Source organism: Ursus maritimus, unplaced genomic scaffold (assembly GCF_017311325.1).
Source record: "Ursus maritimus isolate PB19 unplaced genomic scaffold, ASM1731132v1 scaffold_16, whole genome shotgun sequence".
NCBI classification, from domain to species: domain Eukaryota; kingdom Metazoa; phylum Chordata; class Mammalia; order Carnivora; family Ursidae; genus Ursus; species Ursus maritimus.
In genome coordinates, this window is record NW_024424008.1 from 44,085,171 (window position 1) to 44,108,384 (window position 23,214).

The following is a 23,214-nucleotide window of genomic DNA, read 5'->3' on the forward strand; positions in this document are numbered from 1 at the left end:
CCCCCCCCCCCCCCCCCCCCAATCCTTTCTTAGCGTCTGTCTCTGGGCCTTCAGCCACCTCTTTACGCATCGGCCTCCACCCTTTTAGGCCTTCATTCACTCCAGGGAGCCATCTCTTCATTCCTTCGTCCTCCATCTTTCAGGGGGGCCCATCTTTTTGTGCTTCAGGCCCCCATTCTCTCAGGGCCTTGTGTTTTGGGGCTTCTGCGTTCTCAGGGTTCCCCTTTGTTCACAGCCTTCTGCTTTGCATCTTCACTCTGCTGCCTCTGTACTATTCTCCTGGCACCCCATCCTGTCTCTCAGGACCTCCCACCTTTTCAGGGCCTTTTCTCTCCCATCTCCATCTCAGATTGGTGAGGTCTCACTTCTTGCCCTGCCTGGATCCTCATTTTTGGGCTGCCTTCCCAGCACCCTCCTTGGTGGCCTATCCTTTTGCTGTGGGAAAGCAAGAGCTGGTTGCAGGCAGTTTCTTTTCTTTTTCTTTTTTTAAAATTTATTTTATTTTTATTTTTTTATTTTTAAAGATTTTATTTATTTATTCGACAGAGATAGAGCCAGCGAGAGAGGGAACACAAGCAGGGGGAGTGGGAGAGGAAGAAGCAGGCTCATAGCGGAGGAGCCTGATGTGGGGCTCGATCCCACAACGCCGGGATCACACCCTGAGCTGAAGGCAGATGCTTAACCGCTGTGCCACCCAGGCGCCCCTCTTTTTCTTTTTTTTAAATAATAATTTTGTAATAATTTTTTATTATGTTATGCAGGCAGTTTCTGAGGGAGGGGTGGAATCAGACGCAAAGGTTGCCTCTCTCACGTAGTGCAGTAGGGGGTGCAGGCAAGGGGGCAGGGTGCAGAGGATCCCTGAGAGGCTGCCAACGAAAGCAGATCTGGCTCGCTCCTCCAGCAAGGCTACAGCTAGCCCCTGGTGAGGAGTGAGAGCATTAGGCTCTGCAGCACAATAAAACTCAATCTGGGTAGATGATGATACCCCAGCTTCATGAAGGATCCCTGGCATCCTCTGACAGACACACATGCAAAGGCCCATCCCCAGCTATGCCCAGCAAAGGGTTGGGTGATGACTGCTTCTTCTTGAACAGGCGAGGGCAGGGGACAGAGGATGGTGGTGACTGAGCCCCAGCCCACTGCTCCATAGGGTCCTGTTACACTATGAGTTGGGACTGGTCCTTGCCATGCAGGTACCCAGCAGATCCCAATTTCACCCTGTTGTTGCATCCTTTCCTCTTTGTCACAAACCTGCAAAATCTGTCCAGGTTTCTTCTCTTACTTTTCTTGTATCTTTTTCACCTCCAGAGAGTAACTATGATTTCCAATGAGACATTTTGACATTAAATGCTTAGAAAGCCCCCCACTGAGTTTTTAGCACTGTGGAATTAGTGTTTCTGCTTTTTCTTTTCAGAGAGTTCTGTTTTTGTTTTTTTAAAGTGTAAGAAATTACAAGAGCAAAGGAATTTAAGGCCACTGAGCAAGGGCAGCAATTCTGAGAAGCTGGAGAAGGGAGGATGGTGGTATTTGGGGGACACTTTCACTCCCTGACAGTTTATTGTTTGTTATCAAAGCCACCTCTAAGGCACAGGTGACAGCAGGGACATTTTTTTGGGTGGAAAAAGTCAGGTTTGTTTTTGTGCAGTCTGGTGTGTTGCTGTTCTAAGCAGGCTATTCTAGGCCTGTTATTAAGGGAGAACCTTTGCAGGGAGTGGAGCATTCTGCCCGTGCAGAGGCCAGAGTTTGGGAGCCTAATCTGAGCCCTTGGAGTTCCTGTCTGCATCCTCCCACATCTTGCTAAATAAGGCATTTCCTAAAATGTGATTCTTTACATTTTGGTGTTAACAACAAAACACAACATACACACACACACACACACACACACACACACAAATAATGATGTGCCCTTCCAGAAAGAGTAATGGTAGGACATACCCTGTGTTCCCCTTGTTATTGATTGTAAGACCAACAGAATTCTGGGTGTCCCAGTCTTTATTCTTGGAGGAGGAAGAATGAGAGTCTTGACTTAGGTTGGCTTAAAGAAAATTCCAAGATGAATAATGTAGTAAGATCAAAAGATGAACAATGTATTACATCATGGTGTAATAACAATTTTTTTACTGTTTTCCCCCCAAAGAATACCAATTTCAACAATTACCCACAGATGAGAGAGCCTTTGTGGGAGTCCAGAAGTTTAGCCCAGAAGTACCAGCACACTGTTGGAGCAAGAAAATCCAAGATTGGATGCATCGAAGAGGGTAAGAGGAACAGTTTCACTTTACCTATGTCCTGCTTCCCCCAAGGCAGTGTAGCTCATTACCAAAGGAGGTGTTCTGATAACCTGTGACTTGTGATTCCTCCCACTGGGGAAAGTAAGAGTATGTGAATGAAGGTCTGGTTTCCTCAGCTATGGGAGACACTGCCAAAGAGATCCACTTCTCATCCCATTCAGATTGCTGAGGTATATTGTGTGGCTGAGGGTGGGAGTGTCTGGGAAGGTAGCAGGTAGGGCTGTTGGAGTGCATCAAAGGGATGTAGATCCTACTAATCGTACCATGGACTCCACTGGGAAGCTTGCTGTTGAGCCACTGGGGATGCCCTCAAGTCGTCATGGGCACCCCCTGACTTTGTGCACCTTACCCACACACAACCCCATCCTGTGGATGGTTTTCCACATGTGCTTCCAGTGAGAGAAAGCCTTTGCAGATGGCTGGTAAGCACATGTGGAGAGACGGCCCAACTCTGCAGGCTGGGGAAAAATCACACACTTGAGTGTTCAGTCCTAGGGAAAAGCAAAAGGGAGGTTCTCAGCAACTAACCTGGCTTTGCAGGATGGAGGGAAGGCATACAAGTTTCAGAATTCTGCCATAAGATGAAATAAGTTTGGAGCAGCAATATCCATAGAAAAGGTCTGAGAAAGTCTCAGAATCACTAGCAGGGGTGACAGAAGGTTATTCTCTTCTAAAGCAAGTCAGAAATACTGGAGGAGGTAGCTGCTTCTTCATATATGAAGATAACAGTAGTCTTCAAGGACTATGAAAAATCAGTGTAACCCAACACCACCAAAGGAATACAATAATTTTCTAGAAATAGATCCCAAAGAAATGGAGATCTGTGATTTGTCTTATAAAGAATTCAGAGGGGTGCTTGGGTGGCTCAGTCGTTAAGCATCTGCCTTCGGCTCAGGGCGTGATCCTGGTGTTCTGGGATCGAGCCCCACATCGGGCTCCTCCGCTATGAGCCTGCTTCTTCCTCTCCCACTCCCCCTGCTTGTGTTCCTTCTCTCGCTGGCTGTCTCTATCCAATAAATAAATAAAATCTTAAAAAAAAAAAAAAGAATTCAGAATAGCTGTTTTAAGGAAGCAGGGTAAGCTACAAGAAAACACGCAAGGACAATTCAATGAACTCACGAAAACAATACACAAACAAAATGAGAAGTTTAACATAGAGATGGAAACCATCAAAATGAAGCAAACAGAAAATCTGGAGCTGATGAATGCAATGAATGAAATGACAAATGCAGGAAAGAGTATCAGTATGTGAAGAAGAATGAGTCTTTGACAGGGCATTTAAAATTATGCAGTGAGAACACGGAAAATAATAAAAAGGAATAAAGAAAGCCCATGTGGCCTATGGGATACCATTAAGAGAAACACTGCAGACATTACTGGAGTTACAGAAAGGAAGGATAGAGAAAGGGACAGAAAGCTGGATTAAGGGAATAATGGCTGAATTCCTAAATCTGGGGAGAGATTTAGACTCCTAACTTCATAAAGTTAATAGTTAACCCCAATATTTCCACCCAAAGTGATCTTCTTCAAGACATATTATAATTAAGCTGTTTAAAATCAAAGATAATGGAAACAATTTTCAAAGCAGCCAGAGGAAAAATAACCCTCACATACCAAGAAAGCCCCATAAGGCTATCAACAGATTTCTTTGGAGAAACCTTGAAACCTGGGATGATATACTCAAAATACTGAAAGAAAAAACTGTCAACCAAGAATACTTCACCAGGTAAAGTTGTCTTTCAGAAATAAAGGTGAGACAAAGACTTTTCCAACAAACAAAAACTGAGGTAATTCATTGCCATTAGACCTGCTTTGTAAGAGATGCTGAAAGGAGTGCTCTGAGCTAAAACAAAAAGACACTAACTAGTAACATGAAAACATTAGAAAATATACAACATACTGGTAAATATAAATATGTTTAGTCAAATTCAGACTAGTACTACAGTATGGTGGTTAACTACTTAACTCTAGTAAAGGTTAAAGGACACAAGTATTAAAAATAACTATAGCTACAATAATTTGTTAAAGGATACACAATATAAAAAGATAAATTGTGACATCAAAAACAAAATATGAGAAGGGAGTAAAAGAATAGAATTTTTGTAGTGATTGAAGTTTTTAATCACCTTAAAGTAGACTGTGATGTCTATAAGATATTTTATGCAAGTCTGATAGTAACCACAAAACAGAAGCCTACAGTAGATACAAAAGGATAAAGAGAAGGGAATTGAAGCATACCATTACAGAAAGTCATCAAGTCACAAAGGAAGACAGGAAGAGAGGAAGAGAGGAACAAGGGAACTACAAAACAGCCAGAAAATAATTAAGAAGGCATTAAGAAGTCCATACCTATCAATAATTACTTAAAATGTAAATGGTTGAGATTTTTCAGTCAAAAGGCAGAGTGGCTAAACAGGTAAACAAATGAAAAACAAGACCCAACTATATCTTGCCTACAAGAGATTTACTTCAGCTTTAAGGACACTTAGACAATAATGAGGGGATAGAAAAAGATATTCCATGCAAGTTGAAACCAAAAAAACAGTAGGGTCAGCTATTCTTCATCAGATGAAATAGACTTTAACTCAATAGCTGTAACAAGAGACAAAGATCATGATATCGTGATCATGATATGATGCAGAGGAGACATTATAACTGATACTGCAGTAATACAAAGAATCATAAGAGACTATGGACAATTGTATGCAAATTGGTTAGACTAGAAGAAATGGATATATTTTTAAAAACATACAGCCTACAAGACTGATTCATGAAGAAATAGAAAATCTGAACAGACCAATAACAAGTAAGGACATTGAATCCATAATCAAAAACCCCCTAAGAAGGAAGAGCCCAGGACCTGCTGGTTTCACTGGTGAATTTTACCAAACATTTAAAGAAGAATTAATGCCACACCTTAAACTCTTCCAAAAATTATAGGGAGGGAACACTCTCAAAGTCATTGTACAAGGCCATAATTACCCTCACACCAATGCCAGGCAAGGACTCTATAAGAAAAGAAAACTGCAGGCTGCTATCTCTGATGAATATTGATGTAAAATCTCCAAACAAAATTCTGGTAAACTACATTCTGTAGCACATTAAGAGGATCATACACTATTATCAAGTGGGATTTATCCATGGGATGCAAGGATGATTCAACATATGCCAATCAATAAATGTGATACTCCAGATTAATAGAATGAAAGGTAAAAATCGTATGATCATCTCAACAGATGCAGAAAAACCATTTGACAGATTTCAACATTCTTCCATGATTAAAAAAGTACAGGAGATGGATTACAAAAGAGTATGAAAGAACTTTCGAGGGTGACGGAAATGCTCTAGATCTTGATTATGGTGGCAGTTACATGACTGTATTATTTTTTGAAAATCATTGAAAAACTGTACTTTTAAAGTGGTTGCATTTTGTTGTTTTCAAATTATAACACAATAACGTTTAAAAAAAAGAGAATTGCAAGAAGAACCAGTCTCAACTGTGATCTTTTTGCCCCTGCCCCTGAAACATTTTCCATAAATAAAACAGATTTAGTTTTGTATTAAACAACAACTTCATTTGTTTTAAATTACTACAGAAGGTTGAATAAATGTGGGTTGTGATGCAGCACAACTCAGCAGTAAAAGAAATGGAGCATTGATGCATGCAACACCTGGGGTGGACTTAACGGCATCATGCTTAGTGAACAAAACCAACTTCAGAGGTTATACGGGGTGCAGTCTCATTTGTTGTCTTTCGAAAGACTCCACCATAGAGATGGAGAAGAGGTTAGTGGTTGCCAGAAGACACAGAGGAAGGTGAGGGGAGATGGGTGTGACTGTAAAGGGGTAGAAGAAGGGAGATCCTATATGGTAGTGGGACAGTTCTCTTTCATGATTGTGGTCATGATCACATGATCATTACCTTGATCACATACCACACACTACGTGGTCAGATCACATAGACCTACACACATAACACAAACACACAGTATAAAACTGCTGAAAGCTGAAAATGTTTATAATCCTGTATCCTGTTAACATTATTATGCCAATGTCAATTTCCTGGTTTTGCTATTATGCTATAGTTGTTAAAGATGTTATTACGGTAGGAAGCTGGGTTGATTTCAAGGAACTGTATATATTATTTTTGCAGTTTCCTGTGAATCTATAATAATTTCAAAATAAAGAAAAATTAGATGCCTTCTTACAAGTATGATCATAAATTAATACATAAGTGGGAATTCTAAAGTCTTATTTTCTTGAAATGGAAGCTTCTTAACAGTGATTTTTCATATGGATTCAACATAATATGTTAAAAGCAAAGACATATTGAGTCAGGACAACCCAAGGTAATTAAATTTCCATGAAATAATGGATCATTTTTATATTACATGATTTTTATTAAATAATAAGCTCTGAAATCAGTTAAAAAGTTCCTTTTGTTTATGTCTATATAATTGGTGCACACACTGAATATTTAAAAGGGCTCAAATATTTAAAAAAGGCAAAAGAAATAAACTTTCCTGAAAGGTTCATAAATCTTTATGAACTTAAATCCTTAAAACTAATATGTTACCTAGAATTATAATTAGAGAAATTTTCTTTTTTCTTAATTTAAATTCAATTAGCCAACATACAGTACAGCATTAGTTTCAGATGTAGTCTTCAACAATCCATCAGTTGCTTATAAGACCTAGTGCTCATCACATCACATGCCCTCCTTAATTTTCAATGACATTAATTATTTGAACCTTTACAAGGGGACAGCATTGGATCCTTTCTCATATGCCCTAGGGAATGTATAATCCCTGATGGGAAGTTAACATTTACTGTCACAATTAGGGTATAAACAGAGACACTAGTTTCTTCCCTACAGAGCTTATCATGATGGGAAGGTCCGAAGGGAGACCTACATGTACCTGGATTTCTAATCAGATTCAAAAATATATAAGCCTTAAACAAATGCCTTGAGCTCTATGACACAGTGGCTCCAACGTCAAGTGTTGCCCTTCATATTTTCTTAGTAAATTTATAACAACAAGTTTGATCTACAACCAAGAGTGACTCCTGGAGTGCTCAGACTGTGAGATCTGCGAGGTGACTCTTTGGCCAGTAAAGGAAGAAGATTCTGTAACTACATTTGCTCAGCTTTGATATCCTAAAAGCCAGTTCTTCTTCCATTGGAGGTGAAACACACATAAAGGGTCAGCACAGTTCTTTCAATGGAAGGAGAGTGAGTTAATCAAATTTCTCTTTACCTCTTATTCTCTCTGTTCTTGAAAAATGAGGAAAAATATTTATGTTGAATAACAAGAAGCTCAAAAGTATGGAGCTCTGACTGTACCACCTGCTTTATTCTGAGCATACCCTCTCTGTGTTGGCTTCATCTTTGGTCTGGCAGCAAGATAGCTATAGCATTACCAAGTGACACATCCAGTATATAACAACATCAAAGGAAGAGATTTATCTCTTTCTTAAGATAAAGTTTTTAATTGAAATATACATACAAAAGAGTTTATGTGTTATAATCATGCAGCTTGATACATTTTCACAAACTTAACTAATTTAATCAATGTCCATATTAATTATCTTTCTCTTTCATGCCCTCCTACAAAACCAAGGAAAATACATCCACCTTCCTTTATTCATTCTCTGTCTGGCTAGCATGGAACAGAGAAGGAGAATGTGTAGGACAACTGAGTATATGATGAATTGTAAATCTTAGGCTACCAAGGTTCTCCTCAATATTGTTATCAATTATTGACTTCATGGATTCTTGCAGTAAGTTATTTGAAAACATTATAGACTGGTAGGGACTCTCTTCTAGGAAGCACAATTGTGATATGGTCTCTGCCCAAGAGGAATCCTTTCTTTCATGACTGTCATCACAGGGGAACTGAGGTATCTGGTAGGGGAATGGAAACATGAGTAGGAACTAGGAAGTGAAGGATCAGATGAATAGGAGGGAGAGATGGGGATACCCTCTCACTAGTGAAGCTCACCAGTAGGTAGCCTTCATCCTCAGCTACTCCATCCCTGTATCTTCTAGTAAAGACAGGAGCAGTTATTTGTCACATGCAGCTCAAGCAACAAAAGACAGAGTGATTTTAATGTTGAGGGGCATGTGTGCCAGTCCACTCTGACCCCATGAAGCAGAGAAAGACTTATTTGATTTCCACTGATCTGAGTCTTCTTATAAATAAGAGTGTGTAAGGAGAGAGCTGGGGTTTCTATTAATGGGACTTTCTTCTGTTCTCACAGATTTCCAAAGAGGAGAACATTGGTTAGAAATGACTCCTTAGTGACTGAATTTCTTCTTGCTGGATTAACAGACCACCCAGAGCTCCAGCAACCCCTCTTTACCCTGTTTCTGATGATCTACATTGTCACCATGGTGGGCAACCTTGGCTTGATCCTTCTCATTGGTCTCAACTCGCACCTCCACACCCCCATGTACTACTTCCTTTTCAACCTGTCCTTCATTGATCTCTGTTACTCTTCTGTTTTCACTCCCAAGATGCTGATGAACTTTGTATCAAGGGAGAATATCATCTCCTATGTCGGGTGCATGACTCAGCTGTTTTTCTTTCTCTTTTTTGTCATCTCGGAATGCTACATGTTGACCTCAATGGCCTATGACCGCTATGTGGCCATCTGTAATCCATTGCTGTATAGGGTCACCATGTCCCATCAGGTGTGTTCCTTGCTAACTGTTGCTGTGTATATGATGGGCTTTGCTGGAGCCTCTGCCCACACAGGGTGCATGCTTAGACTAACCTTCTGCAGTGTCAATATCATCAACCATTACCTGTGTGACATTCTTCCTCTTCTCCAGCTCTCTTGCACCAGCACCTATGTCAATGAGGTAGTAGTTCTGATAGTGGTGGGAATTAATATCACAGTACCCAGTTTTACCATCCTGATTTCTTACGTCTTCATCCCCAGTAGCATTCTTCATATCAAATCTGCTCAAAGATGGTCAAAAGGTAGCTCTCACATCATTGCTCTTTCTCTTTTTTTTGGGTCAGCGGCATTCATGTATCTTAAATATTCTTCTCCTGAATCTATGGAGCAGGGGAAAGTTTCTTCAGTTTTCTATACTAATGTGGGGCCCATGCTCAATCCCTTGATCTACAGTTTGAGGAATAAGGATGTCAAAATTGCACTGAAGAAAGTCCTGATTAAAATCTGGAGGAGAAACATGTTCTAATTAGAAACAGCAACAGTATAAACAAGTTCAGTTTTTTTAATTTGATAATTATTGGTGTTTTTTCAAGATGAGGCTGTGTCCATAACCATATTGCTTCTATAGACTGTATTATGTGTGGTTTAAAAGACTTGCTTATCATTTTCCTGATAGCTGATCTCATCTTATTTTTCCTTCTTTATCTCCATCACCTTGTGCAAGTTTACATAAATAACTAATACATTTTATAAATAGAAACTTTTATTTGATAATTATTGGTGTTTTTTCAAGATGAGGCTGTGTCCATAACCATATTGCTTCTATAGACTGTATTATGTGTGGTTTAAAAGACTTGCTTATCATTTTCCTGATAGCTGATCTCATCTTATTTTTCCTTCTTTATCTCCATCACCTTGTGCAAGTTTACATAAATAACTAATACATTTTATAAATAGAAACTATGCACTTACTTTTCTTTTTTTATAATAATATCATTTTATTATATTATGTACCATACAGTACATCCCTGGGATTTGATGTAAAGCTCGATGGTTCATCAGTTGCGTATAACACCCAGTGCACCATGCAATATGTGCCCTCCTTACTACCCATCACCATCTTATCTATGGACTCTGAGAAACAAACTATGCACTTACTTTTCAAATAAGTTTTATACTATTTTTGTTTCTGGGCTATTCCTAATATGGACAAATATGGTTAGTTTTATCAGTTACATAAAATTAAAATTACAGCTCACCGATCTAGACACAGAAGTGACAAACAGTTCATGAACTCTCATTTTTAACAATATTGTCAGTGGTGTAGACAGTAGCATTCAAAGAAATGCATTTCAAATTGTGTATAAAGATTAAAGTAGGATCAGATCCCTCTGATACTGTCCTTTTGTTCTGTTTTTCTTATCACTTTCTCTGTTATTATTCTGACTTTTCTTCTTCCCTTTGATAATGGCACAATCTGTACCATGTACTTACTGCTTCTGAGAGTGTCTGTCAGCCCACTGTATTCAATATCAAAGAGAGGACACAGACTCCACTGTTCATTGCCAATCATAGTAGTAAGAGGGAATGATTAAAGGAATAATACGTGTATCTCACGATCCCAATAAGGGGTGGGGCTGGTGGTTTATTGCATTATAAAACTTGCAATCTTTACCATCTAAAATGATACCAAATATTTGAAAAAGAGCATGTAGTTCTTATTGTAAATTTTGAAATTTATCACTTTAAGGAAAATAGCACACAGTATCAGGAGAAACATTTTAGCCATTGTTTTACTTCTCCAGTGAAGTTTATCATGAAGAAAGGTATATATTAATAGTAATAAACTATTCCTAGCAACATTTTGTGAATATTTAAACCTTGCCCCACCAATAAGATAATAAATGTATTTAACTAGATGCTTTTTCCTATAATTTTCCTATTTCTCCAATGCTTTTCGCATTTCTGTATTTAGAATATCAAATATAGTGAGAGGTCAAGAAATGCTTGTTGAATTGCATTATCTTGTTTAAATAACAACAATAATATATTTAATGGTATAATAAATAGTAAAAAATGATACAGAATAATAAATAATAAATCAGAAACAACTTTGAGGTATAATTTGTTTTTGGAATTGGACTGTAGTAGTCATAGGGAGGTGCTGCTTAGCTCCTCTTCAAGAGAACCAGCTGTGGGAAGCATTGTTGACTGATAGTCTATAGCTGATACTCCTTTGGATTCACCGTCATGTTCAGGCAGAGTCCATGCTCCCTCTGAGATGTTCCCAGCCAGTGGCTTAGCATGATGGGCCATATAGGAGCTGACCAATAGCTGTGTAACACAGGTGTCTTCTGATAGGCAGTCTTGTTTAGGTACTTCCTGTCATCCTAACAGACTTTTTAGGACTTCACTGTAGTCTGAGATTTTCCTATTTGTGTCCTTCTCTCCTTTCTTAGGTGTCAGAGTTTCAACCGAGTCTGAAGGCCTTTATCAGTGACTTCTCCCTCCCACTTATCCTTCACAGCTATTTACCACAATAAATGTCTTGCAGGTCTAATTATTTCTTGGCATCTGCTTCTTGGGGAACTCTAGATGACACAAGATTTACACTAACTGATTTTAACACTTAGATTTAGGCTCTGAAGACAGATTGGTTTTGTTATAAGAATAGACAAATCCAGGGCATAGAATAGAATATTCAGAAACAGATTTTCATTTATATAATCAGTTAATTTTGACCATGTAACTAAGTAAATCCATAGGCAAAGGAAAATCTTCTAAGCAGTTGATTCTGTAAATAGTAACTATTCATGAGGAAAAGAATGAACTTGGACATTAATGTTTAATTTGTCAATGAAAGAGAACTCTTTCATTATTTAAATATGATTTCAATTGCAAAGTTGTAAAAATGGTGTAAAACTATCGCTTAGGTAAAAAACTTCTCATTGATGATTATAAAAGAAATTGAACATACAGTAATTAAAAATTCTTGATCAGGGATTACAAACAACTATTTAAGCACAACACCTGTTAATAAAGAAATTATGTTCTGGAAGCAAGTACAAATTTTTGTTAGAATTATGGATATATTTGAGAATATTACATAATAAAAAGTTATATATTTCTTTTAAGAGGGTTATTTTGACTTTTGAATAATCTGCATTAATATGTAATGAATATGCTAAGTTTTTCAATTTTACCATCAAATATAACAGAATCCTGAAAGTTCGTAATACATACATTTGTAGTTTAATAAGTAATGCAAAAAAGTGTAATTGCAGATTAAGTCATTAAAGCAGAATACTGTAGAATATTATTCATTGTTTTTAGTTGTTTTCAGTTGGTGATTAGATCCCAATAATCTAGCCCAAGAATACCAGAAAATGAAGTCGTTAAATATTTTATTTAGTCAACTTTGTTTTCAGACTTGATTAAGTGGTCAGGGGCATTCACTGTATAGGTGAATGTCCTCCGCTATTATGCCTTCAAATATTTTTCTGTCTCCTCTTCTCCCTCTCTGGGACTCCAGTTAGACATCTGTTGGGCTCCTTGATGTCTTATGGCTCACTGATGCTCTCTTCATTTTTTTTCCCGTCTTGTCTCTTTGTATTTCATTTTGGGTAGTTTCTATTGCTAGTCAAGTTCACACATCATTTCTTCTGCAGTATATGTTCTAGTTTTAACCTGAGGCAGTATATATATATTTTTTACATAAGCTCTTTATTTTAGATTTATAGAAAAATTGCAAAGCTAGTACAGTTACAATATATTCCATATCCAGTTCCCGTTGTTACTTTACATTAGTGTGATACATGTGTCACAGTTAATGAACCAATATAGATACATTATTAATTAAAGCACATACTTGATTCATATCTTCTTAGTCTTTAACTGATGTCCTTTTTCTATCATAGCATCCCAGTCAGGATACCACATTGCACTGATTAGTCATGGCTCATTAGATTCCTCTTCCCTGCCATAGTTTCTCAGACTTCCCATGTTTTGGATTATCTTGACAATTTAAAATGTATTCATCAGGTATTTTGTAGAATATCCCTAAATTGGTTTTCCACTGTTTTTCTCATGATTATTTTGGGGTTATGTATTTTTTGGATTTGGTGTATTTTTCATTTCACACACTGTATTTTTTTAGGTCAAGGAAGTCAATTTTGATCTTTTCTTATCTGTGTCTTTCCTTTATTTTTACCTTGTGGAGCTTATAGAATACATTACTAACAGCCCTTTTTTTGTTCTTATATACTAGTTTTATTTATTTTAAAAAACTTTTTAAAAAATATTTTATTTATTTGAGAGAGAGAGAGAGAGAATGAGTGGTGGGGAGGGGGAAAGGGAGAAGCAGACTCCCTGCTGAGTAGGGAACCCAATGCTGAGCTTGATCTCAGGACCCCAGGATCATGACCTGAGCCACCCAGGCACCCCTGTTATATACTAATTTTAAAATACGTGTTATTTCTTTTTTTTTTTTTTTAAGATTTTATTTATTTATTCGACAGAGATAGAGACAGCCAGCGAGAGAGGGAACACAAGCAGGGGGAGTGGGAGAGAAAGAAGCAGGCTCATAGCAGAGGAGCCTGATGTGGGGCTCGATCCCATAACACCAGGATCACGCTGAGCTGAAGGCAGACGCTTAACCGCTGTGCCACCCAGGCGCCCCTAAAATATGTGTTATTTCTTAGTATGTTTCTATAGATTGAATTTTATCCTTATCGTGGATGAAATTTTCTACTCTTTGCCTCTCTGGTTTTAAGCTAGTTTTGAATTGGGTTTTCTGTTATTTTAGCCATGAAATTTGCTATATGTTTAAACTGAAATTACTCATTTGCAAATATTATATAAGAAAAAAATTAATATTAAAGCTTGGCTATCACTATTGGTGATAGAAACAGAAGCACACTGTAATGATTGGTAGGGCTTATGGAGCAATAGCTTAAATGGTAAGAGATGAATTTTATATCTGATTGTTTGTTTCTCTGGGTTCTCTTTCTGTGTTTATGTCAACTTCATTTAATTTCCCTTAGGCTTGAGAAGTGGAGTCTATATAAAGTCACAGTATCCAACACCCAAGTCCTATCCTGTGTAAAACTATTGACCAATCTGACTCAGTATTGTGTCTCTGAGAGTGCTATGGAAAAATGTGGATGGACCTACTCATACTGATATTAGAGATCAGAGACATGTTAACAAAACCACACACTAGGAATATCTTTCCATCTTTTTATGTCTTCCTCAATGTCTTTCAAGAGTGATTTATAGTTTCTAGAATATAGGTCCTTTACGTCTCTGGTTAAGTTAATGACATGTTAACAAAACCACACACTAGGGGCGCCTGGGTGGCTCAGTCTGTTAGGTGTCCAACTCTTAATTTCGATTCAGATCATGATCTCAGTGTCATGAGATTGAGCCCCACATCGGGCTCTGAACTCAGTGAGGAGTCTGCTTGAGATTCTCTCTCCCTTTCCGTCCCCCATGAATGTGTGCTCACTCTCTAAAATCAGTCAATCAATTAATCTTTAGAAACACCCACATGCACACACTAGTTTTCCCTAAGTACTGATAGATCTGATGAAAAATATATCGTTTAAAATATTGAGCTATATATATTTTACACAAATTTTACTTACAAAGTTTTATAAAAATATCTCAACTTTTGTTTAATAAGATCTAGTTTATATATAGTAAAATATACAAGCATGAAGTATACACCTTGATGACTTTTTGGCCTAAGTATAAACTCATTTAATCACCACCCAGAAAAAGATATGAAACATATCCATGAGCTCAGAAATTTTCCTCTTGTCCCTTTCTGGTCAACAGTAACCCCCATCTACCCTTTAAGGGAAACATGCTCTGATTTCTATCACTTTTGAGTAGTTCTGCCTGTTTTTTAAAAATCTTATAAATAAAATCATACTGTGTATACTTTTGTGTCTGCCTTCTTTCTTGGACGTAATCATTTTTGTATTTTAACCATATCAGTGCCTTATCAGAAAATTATTTATATCCCATTGAATGTATTTTACCCAATTTACTGTGTATTCTCTTGTTGATGGAAATTTGGCTATTATAAATAAATTTATAATAAATTATAAATAAAATTTCAATAAATACTTTTGCACAATTTCTTTTGGACATGCACTAATTTCTCTGGATATATAGTTAGAATTCTCTGGAATGTCTGGGTCCAAGGCTACACGTACGTGTATCTTTATTAGAAAACACCAATTTGTTTTCCAAAGTACTTGTACAATTTTACTCTCCTAACAGCAGTGTACGAAAGTTCCAGCTGTTCCACATCCACATGTACATTTGGTATTTTAGCCATTCTGGTGTGCAAACATTGGTACCTTATAATAGTTTGAATTTGCATTACCTTTGGTCAAAGAATGCTGAGATAAAAATATTTCAGATTTATTAATATTTGAGCCTGTATTGCTTCTTGGAATGATAACTTTAAAAAGTTTGCTACTTATACAGATTAGAAAAAAAATAAAGCTATTGTTGTTCTCAGATGGCATGACTGATTATCTCTATAGACAATCTCTTAAAATTGATAGCAAGAACAACTACAAAAACAGACAGACAAACAAACAAAGAAAACCTCCTGGAATTAATAAGTGACTAGAAGCGAGTCACAGGACACAAAGTTAATACAAAAGTTAATTTCTTTCCTATATATCAGCAATTGGATAATTGGAACTTGAAATGAAATACTATTCATATTGTGTCCCTGTTGCCATCCACAGTAAAGAAGAAATACCTAGTTATGAATGTAACAAAATGTGTGTTGGATCTAGATGTGGAAAACTACAAAACTTTAATAAAAGTAATCAATAAAGATCTAAATGAATGGAAAGATATTCTATGTTAATGGATTGGAAGATTCAATAGCATTAAGATATCAATTCTTCATAACAACTTCTACAGATTCATCTAAATCTCCATTTAAATCTCAGCAAGTTTTTGTGGATATCAATAAACTGTTTCTAAAGTTTATATGGAAAGGCAAAAGAGCCAGGATATCAAATACAACACTGAAGGAAAAAAAAAGTTGTAGGACAGACATCGCCCAACTTCAAGACTCACCGTAAAGCTACAGTAATCAAGACAGTGTGATGAAAGAAAAGACACATAGATCAATGGATCAGAATAGAGAATAAACCTCCAAAATATGGACAACTGGTCATTGACAAAGGAACAAAGGCAGTTCAACTGAGAAATAGTAATCTTTTTAACAAACAGTGCTGGAAAAAACAGATATCCATATGTAAAAATATGAATTTAGACATAAACCTTATACCTTTCAAACACACAAGCCTCAAATAAATCATAGACCTGTTGTAAATTCAAAATTCAACGTGTAAACTACAAAACTTCTAAAGGAACTCATTAGAGAGAATTTAGGTGAATTTGGGTTCGGTGATGAGTTTTTAGATAGAACAGCAAAACATGCTAAAAAAATTAATAAGTCAAATTTTATTAAAATTAAAAACTTCTCTGTGAACAACATTAAGAAAAGCCACAGCATGGGAGAAAATATTGGCAAATCCATATCTGATCAAGTACTCGTGTCCACAATATAAAAAGAATTCTAAAACTCAACAATAAGAAAACAAACAATTACTAGAAGGAGACAAATCTGAACAAACATCTTACCAAAAAAGATATGCAGATGGAAAATAAACATTTGAAAAGTTGTTTGACATTTGTTTTTAGGGAATTTTTAATTAAAATAACAATGAGATACCCCTGCAAACCTATACAATGACTAAAATTGAGAAACTGGCAGTACCAAATGCTGACAAAGATGCGGAGCAATAGGAACTTTCATTTATTGCTGTTGGTAAACAACGTGATACAGCTACTTTGGAAAATAGTTTGCTAGTTTCTTGTAAAAGCAAACATAGTCTTCACTCACAATCCAGCAATCATGCTCCTAGATATTTCCCAATTGATTTGAAAATTCATGTCCATACAAAAACCTTCATGTGAATGTTTATAGCACTTTATTTATGATTGCCAAAAAGTAAAGAAGATGTTCTTAAAAAGGTGAATGGATAGGGGTGCTTGGGTGGCTCAGTTGGTTAAGACTCTAACTTTTGGTTTTGGCTCAGGTCATGATCTCGGGGTCATGAGATTGAGCCCCACATTGGGCTCCATGATCAGTGCAGAGTCAGCTTGGGATTCTCTCCCTCTTCTTCTGCCCCTCCCCAGCTCACACTCTCTCTAAAATAAAACAAATAAATAAAATCTTTAAAAGTGAATCGATAAACTTTGGAATATCTGTATGGGGAATATTATTCAGAGATTTTGATCCATCATGCCATGAAAAAACATGTAAGAGTATTGAAGACATATTTCCAAGTGAAAAAGCCATCTGAAAAGGCTACATACTATATGTGTCCAACTGTATGATATTCTGGAAAAGGCAAAACTATAGAGATAGTAAAAAGATCCGTGGTTGTCAGGTTTTTGGAGGGAACAGTGAGGGATGAATAAAAGAAAGATTGGGGATTTTTAGGACAGTGTAACTATTCTGTGTGATACAGTAATGATAGATAAATGATTCATGTATTTCTCAAAATGCATAGAGGATTACAGTACAAAGAATGAAGCTTAATGTATGAAAATCACTTATGAAGTCAGGACAATCCCAGGAAGGAACACAAATAATGGAAAGAGAATCTTAGTGTGTTACAAAATTATGAAACCTCAGTGAAGGAGGTAAGGGAAATAGGTTCTAGAAACGAGTGAATTTGATGAGACTAAAAGCAAAGGAACTGCATATAAGCCCTGTGCTCTAGTTGATAAAGTTGGTTTCTGTGGGGTAATGGGTTAGGAATTCTGATACTGCTGTACATGTACACTGGAATTGAACAATTACATAAATGGATGGTGGAAGTTGGGAGCCAGGTTTCTTGCTGTTGGAGTGGGAATTTACAGATAAGTAGACTTAACAGGAGGCTAGATGATGGATGTGGTAATAGATTAGAGTTGGAGACATTAGTAAGAACTCACATTTAGCCTAATATAGATAAAGATGGTTACATATAGACATACTCATAGATACGTGTATATACAGTTGTTAGTATGCAAACATATTTGTTTGTCTTATCAACTGAAAGGGCCTTAAAGGACTGACACCCCTGTGGCAACAAGCACAACTAGCATTGAGATCTTGGTTTCTCATACCATTCCCTAATAAAAAGAATTTAATACCATTTCCTGGAGAAATGGCTGATTCTATGACCAGGGTAGGTGATAAACAAGATGAGCCTGAAGCATCTTGTAATGCCACAAAGTAAGGAAGTGCTTTAAACACACACACACACACACACACACACACACACACACACAAAATGGGGGTATTTCAAAGGGATGTAGGAGCCAACTGAAAGAGCTCCGTTGAAAAATTTGAGCTGGAAAATTTGTGTCAATAAGGTAGTATTGGATTATAACCCAGTGTATGAAGTAGATATGGTACATTGATATAAATAAATTATTCAATAAACAACTTCTTATTCCTTAAGTGTTGCTACTTATAGTGTAACTCCTTCCTAAAAAGTATAGTATGGAAGTTGGGGTATAGAGAGCATGACTTTACAGTGGAAAAACCTGATCAAGGTCACAATGAACATTCATAAATTCATAAGGATAGTACATATTCTTGATATGTGATGAAAATGGCATTACCTCTGTGACCTGCCTCTCCCAAGCCCTAAACCCAGTGTAGTCATTACAAATCATCAAATTCCAATAGAGGGCCGCCCTATACTATACCTGAGAAGTACTATTCAAAACTGTAAAGTCATCAAAAACAAGGGAATTGTGAGAAACTGTCACAGCCAACAGAGCCTAAAGAGGCATGACAAGTAAGTGTAATATGGGATTCTGGAAAGAAAGATATTCGATAAAAGCCAAATCTAAATGAATTATGGATTTTAATTAATAATAATGTCTCAATATTGGTTCATTTATGGTAATGCATGTACCATATGATTGTAAAATGTTAGTATTAGGGCCAACTGGGTGCAGAGGGATATATGAGAACTCTGTACGATCTTGTCAATTTTTCTGTAAATAGAAAACTTAAAAAAAAATAAGGTCTAAAAATCATTAAAAACATGACACAAGAACATGGGGGATGCAGCATAGCCTGTCCTCAGAAAAAATTTTTAGCTACAAACATTATCTGAAAGATGTTCTCATATTCTTCTTACATCAGGAGGCAAAAATTATCATCGCTAGTGATGGGAGAGTCAAGACTGAGACGTCTGTACAAACAAACCTTGTCAAACCGTATTTTTCTAGTTGCCTCTCCACAATTAGCTATCTTAGCTAAAGCCCCTTTGCTTTGTCACATTTCCACAATTTGCTACTCGTTGTCCAACTTAGCATTGTAAGCATTTGACTCTAAATGGTTTCTTTTGGCCTTCACTTTTCTTGTGAAGACTTCCATGCACATGTAAAAAAATAATTAAAAGGTATGTTTTTTTCCCTATTTGTCTGTCCTAAGTCAGTTCCATTCTTAGACCCAGCTGAAGACCCCAGGAGGGTAGAATAGAAGTGTTACCTCTTCAGGATACAATTTTGGTAATTTTACTACCTATATATGTACCAAGAACTTACAATTAGATTAGTTTTATATATTTAAAAATTTATGTTTTCATATTGTGCCTGACCTTTTGAATTTTTAATTCAAAATCAGGTTTGGTATTTATTCTTGTTCACAGATGCAGTAGTTGTTCATTTGCTTTCATTCTGGGCTGCCAGGGTCTGTGTAGGGAGTATCTGCTCAGATCATCTGGCATTAAGCTGACCCCTTCCCCCCACTTTGATTATTTCTATCCTGTGCCAAAATAGGAATAAAAATCTTGAGTGGTTTAATGACTTCTCATAATAAGCTGACCTTGATTTTGGCAGTTGAAACCTTCCTATACTGATCCAAATCTGACTTTTGATCCGCCTCCATGCTGCAATCCAGAGGAGGGGGGGCGCATTGGGACCTCTCTGAGAGCCTGTGAAAATAAGTGCTCTCTGTGACATTTAGGGAGACGGGAAATTACAGTCTTTTTTTGAGCTCAGTAACTCTTATCTGGATGGTATCTAAGAGTTCAGCAGTGGCCTTTACATGTGTTACTGATGTCTTTTTCTGCCCCACATTCAGGTCTACAAAGAAAAACATTGGTAACTACATAAGCCTTTGCCTGGCTAGAATTCTGTTGTAGTATCCAGTATAAATTCCAGGAAAGATGGGAAAAGGATCCTCATTCATCTGTTCTTCTATTATACGAATATTTATTGAATACTTACTGTCTATGCCAAGCATTGCTCTAAGATGCTATGGGGATAGCACTGAAGAAAATAGACACAATCCATTTGGAGCTTAGATTCAAATGTAAATGGGTACTTGAGTGTATGTTTATATGTGGTGGGAACATACAATAAATAAATGTGTAGTATTTCATATAGTGATAAGTGCTAGAAAGGAACCATTGTGGATGCAGGAAAGATCATCACGTTTTTCTGTTTGGGGATGTACCCCATTTGGTAGGAAATTAAAATGTATGTAAAATGGTATATTTCCAATGGTCAAAGTTATTATCATGAGTTAAGTTGTAAATGTAGACTAGGTAAAAATTGTTTTCCACTGCAAAGCCTAATCTCTGGGGAAAATATAGGTCTTCTGATTTTTAATCAGGTCCCTAGGATTTCCCCACTCATGAAAACCCCATGGGTCATATTAGCAGGTATCTCTTCTGGTACCAGCAGATGATATTTACTACCCCCTCGTCTGAGAGGACACTGGGCAAAACCACCATCAGTAACCATGATGCCTAACTCATGGCTCCTCAGAGTCTGTGGTACTGAGGTTTGTGCTCGGCATCTTCAGTCCAAAACTCACTCCAAACAAAAACAACAACAACAAATCTCTGTTTGGGGTTGTTAATCCTTGAAATTTATCAGAGCCAAGGGCCGGTATTGGAGTTCTGATGCAGAAGGGTGAGTGTTGGGTTTTCTCTGTCCCGCTATTATTTTTCCAAATCTTTTCTATGAGAGCCACAGGCTCCTTGAAATGATACATCTCCTGTCGAGATGGCAGTTGTCTCTGAGGGGGGACTGGTGGGCAGTCAAAGCAGAAGTGCAGCTGAGAGGCTGCAGAGTCAAGAGACAACAGGGTTCCTGAATTTTATCCCTAAGGAAATTGCCTTTTATGACCTTTTGATACACATCTTTAAACAATCTCTCAGCCTTTATACAGTGGAGACAACAAAGGCACACAGCAGGGTGGGTCTGAGTTCATTCTCTCATTCTGGGTCTCAGTCTCAATATGGAGGGATTGGGGGGAGAGAACTGGGTAGTCATTGTAATGTCACCCTTTGTCCTGTTCTCACAGATATGCCTTAGGGAAGAATGGCTGCAGGAAATGACTCTTCAGTGACCGAGTTTATCCTGCTGGGTTTAACACAACAGCCAGAACTCCAGCTGCCTTTCTTCTTCATTTTCTTAGGAATCTATGGGGTCACCGTGATGGGGAATATGGGCTTGATTATTCTGATTGGTCTGAACCCTCACCTGCACACTCCCATGTACTACTTTCTCTTCAACCTTTCCTTCATTGATCTCTGCTACTCATCTGTCATAATCCCTAGAATGCTGATGGGTTTTGTAAAAGAGAACGTCGTCCCTTATGCAGAGTGCATGACGCAGCTCTGTTTTTTCTCCTTCTTTGTTATTGATGAGTGCTGTATTTTGACATCGATGGCCTATGACCGGTATGTGGCCATCTGTAAGCCCCTGCTTTACAAGGCCATCATGTCCCCTCAGGTCTGCCTCATGCTGATGGCGGGAACATATGCGATGGGGTTTGTGGGTGCCATGGCCCACACTGGGTGCATGCTGAGACTGACCTTCTGTGATGGCAACATCATCGATCATTACATGTGTGACATACCTCCTCTCCTTCGGCTCTCCTGCACCAGCACCAACATCAACGAGCTGGTGGTTTTCATCGTGGTGGGCGTCAACGTCATGGTGCCCGGTCTCACCATCTCCATTTCTTACACCTTGATCCTCTCCAACATTTTCCACATCCGTTCTACAGAGGGCAGGTCCAAAGCCTTCAGCACCTGCAGCTCCCACATAATTACTGTTTCTGTCTTCTTTGGGTCATCAGCGTTCATGTATCTTAAGCCTTCTCCTGCTGGGTCTCTGGATCAAGATAAAGTATCCACAGTTTTTTACACCATCGTGGGGCCAGTGATGAATCCTTTTATCTATAGCCTGAGGAACAAAGATGTTAAAATTGCACTGAGTAAGACTTTGAAGAGACGGGTGTTCTCATAAATGGAAACTGTGTTAGTTATAGATGCCAAATCCTAGGAAGGGCATGCAGTGTATGAAGCTATGGGGAGAACAGTAAGAAAACAAAACAGAAAAGCAAATGATGCAAATAATAGGGTAAATTAAGTTAATTATTTCTAAATCATTTCACATAGACAATATAAGGAAGAAGAGGATCACTCCTTTATCTTTTCATAGAAAGTAAAAAGGAGCTCATTTGTCATTCTCCAGCTCATTTTCAGAAGTTATAAAGTTTTAAGTATAAAAAGTTGAATGGTAATAAATCCAGAAATGGTAAAATGTGAGATTTTTTGACTGAGGCACGTCTGGAATTCCTATGAAACTTTGTTATGGATATATGGACTTCGGTGGACTTTAGATTTGGCCATGTATTCATTAAATAAACCTCCATTGAAAGACTATTGCATTTGAGGGACTGAGGGTGGTCTTTTTGAGTACTGTAGGGGCTTTTGTTTCAGGAGATTATTTTTTTTCCCAAAAGGATATAAGAATGGGGATATGTTCCTGTCACTCATCTCTGGTCTCTTTTCACTTTAGTCTCAAGGGAATATGGTAAAGGAAGATTTCCTTCTGGTCCCTGTTCCTAAGGATGAGAAACTGAGATAACCTTTCCTTTCCTCAAATGGGCTTTCAAAGCTCTAATTCATTAGCACTCAGCATTTTCCCTTTATTATTTTCATTATCTCTTTTGTCTCAGGTTTATATGTGACAAATGATATAGTTTACGTAAATTAACAATTAGAAGCACTTACCCTGTGACTGGGCTCTGTTTTTATTTTTTATTTTTTTAATTTTTTATTTATTTTTACTATTATTATTTTTTAAAGATTTTATTTATTTATTTGACAGAGGT

At 37.4% G+C, this 23,214-nt stretch overlaps 2 protein-coding genes across 2 annotated transcripts in view; both read left to right on the plus strand.

Annotated features, from left to right (window-relative positions):
- LOC103660735 (olfactory receptor 8B3-like) overlaps positions 1 to 9,501 on the plus strand; it is a 10,243-nt gene extending 742 nt beyond the window's left edge. The window contains exons 2-3 of the mRNA XM_008688394.2: positions 2,138 to 2,258; positions 8,493 to 9,501. Of these exons, the coding sequence (XP_008686616.2) occupies positions 2,138 to 2,258; positions 8,493 to 9,501 (1,130 nt within the window). The remainder of the gene's footprint in view (positions 1 to 2,137; positions 2,259 to 8,492) is intronic.
- Positions 9,502 to 20,992: 11,491 nt separating this feature from the next.
- Positions 20,993 to 22,684, plus strand: LOC103660600 (olfactory receptor 147-like). The gene has a single exon (XM_008688229.1). It carries the CDS (start codon positions 21,411 to 21,413, stop codon positions 22,341 to 22,343), a length of 933 nt encoding a protein of 310 aa, XP_008686451.1. The 5' UTR covers positions 20,993 to 21,410; the 3' UTR covers positions 22,344 to 22,684.
- Positions 22,685 to 23,214: the final 530 nt, after the last annotated feature.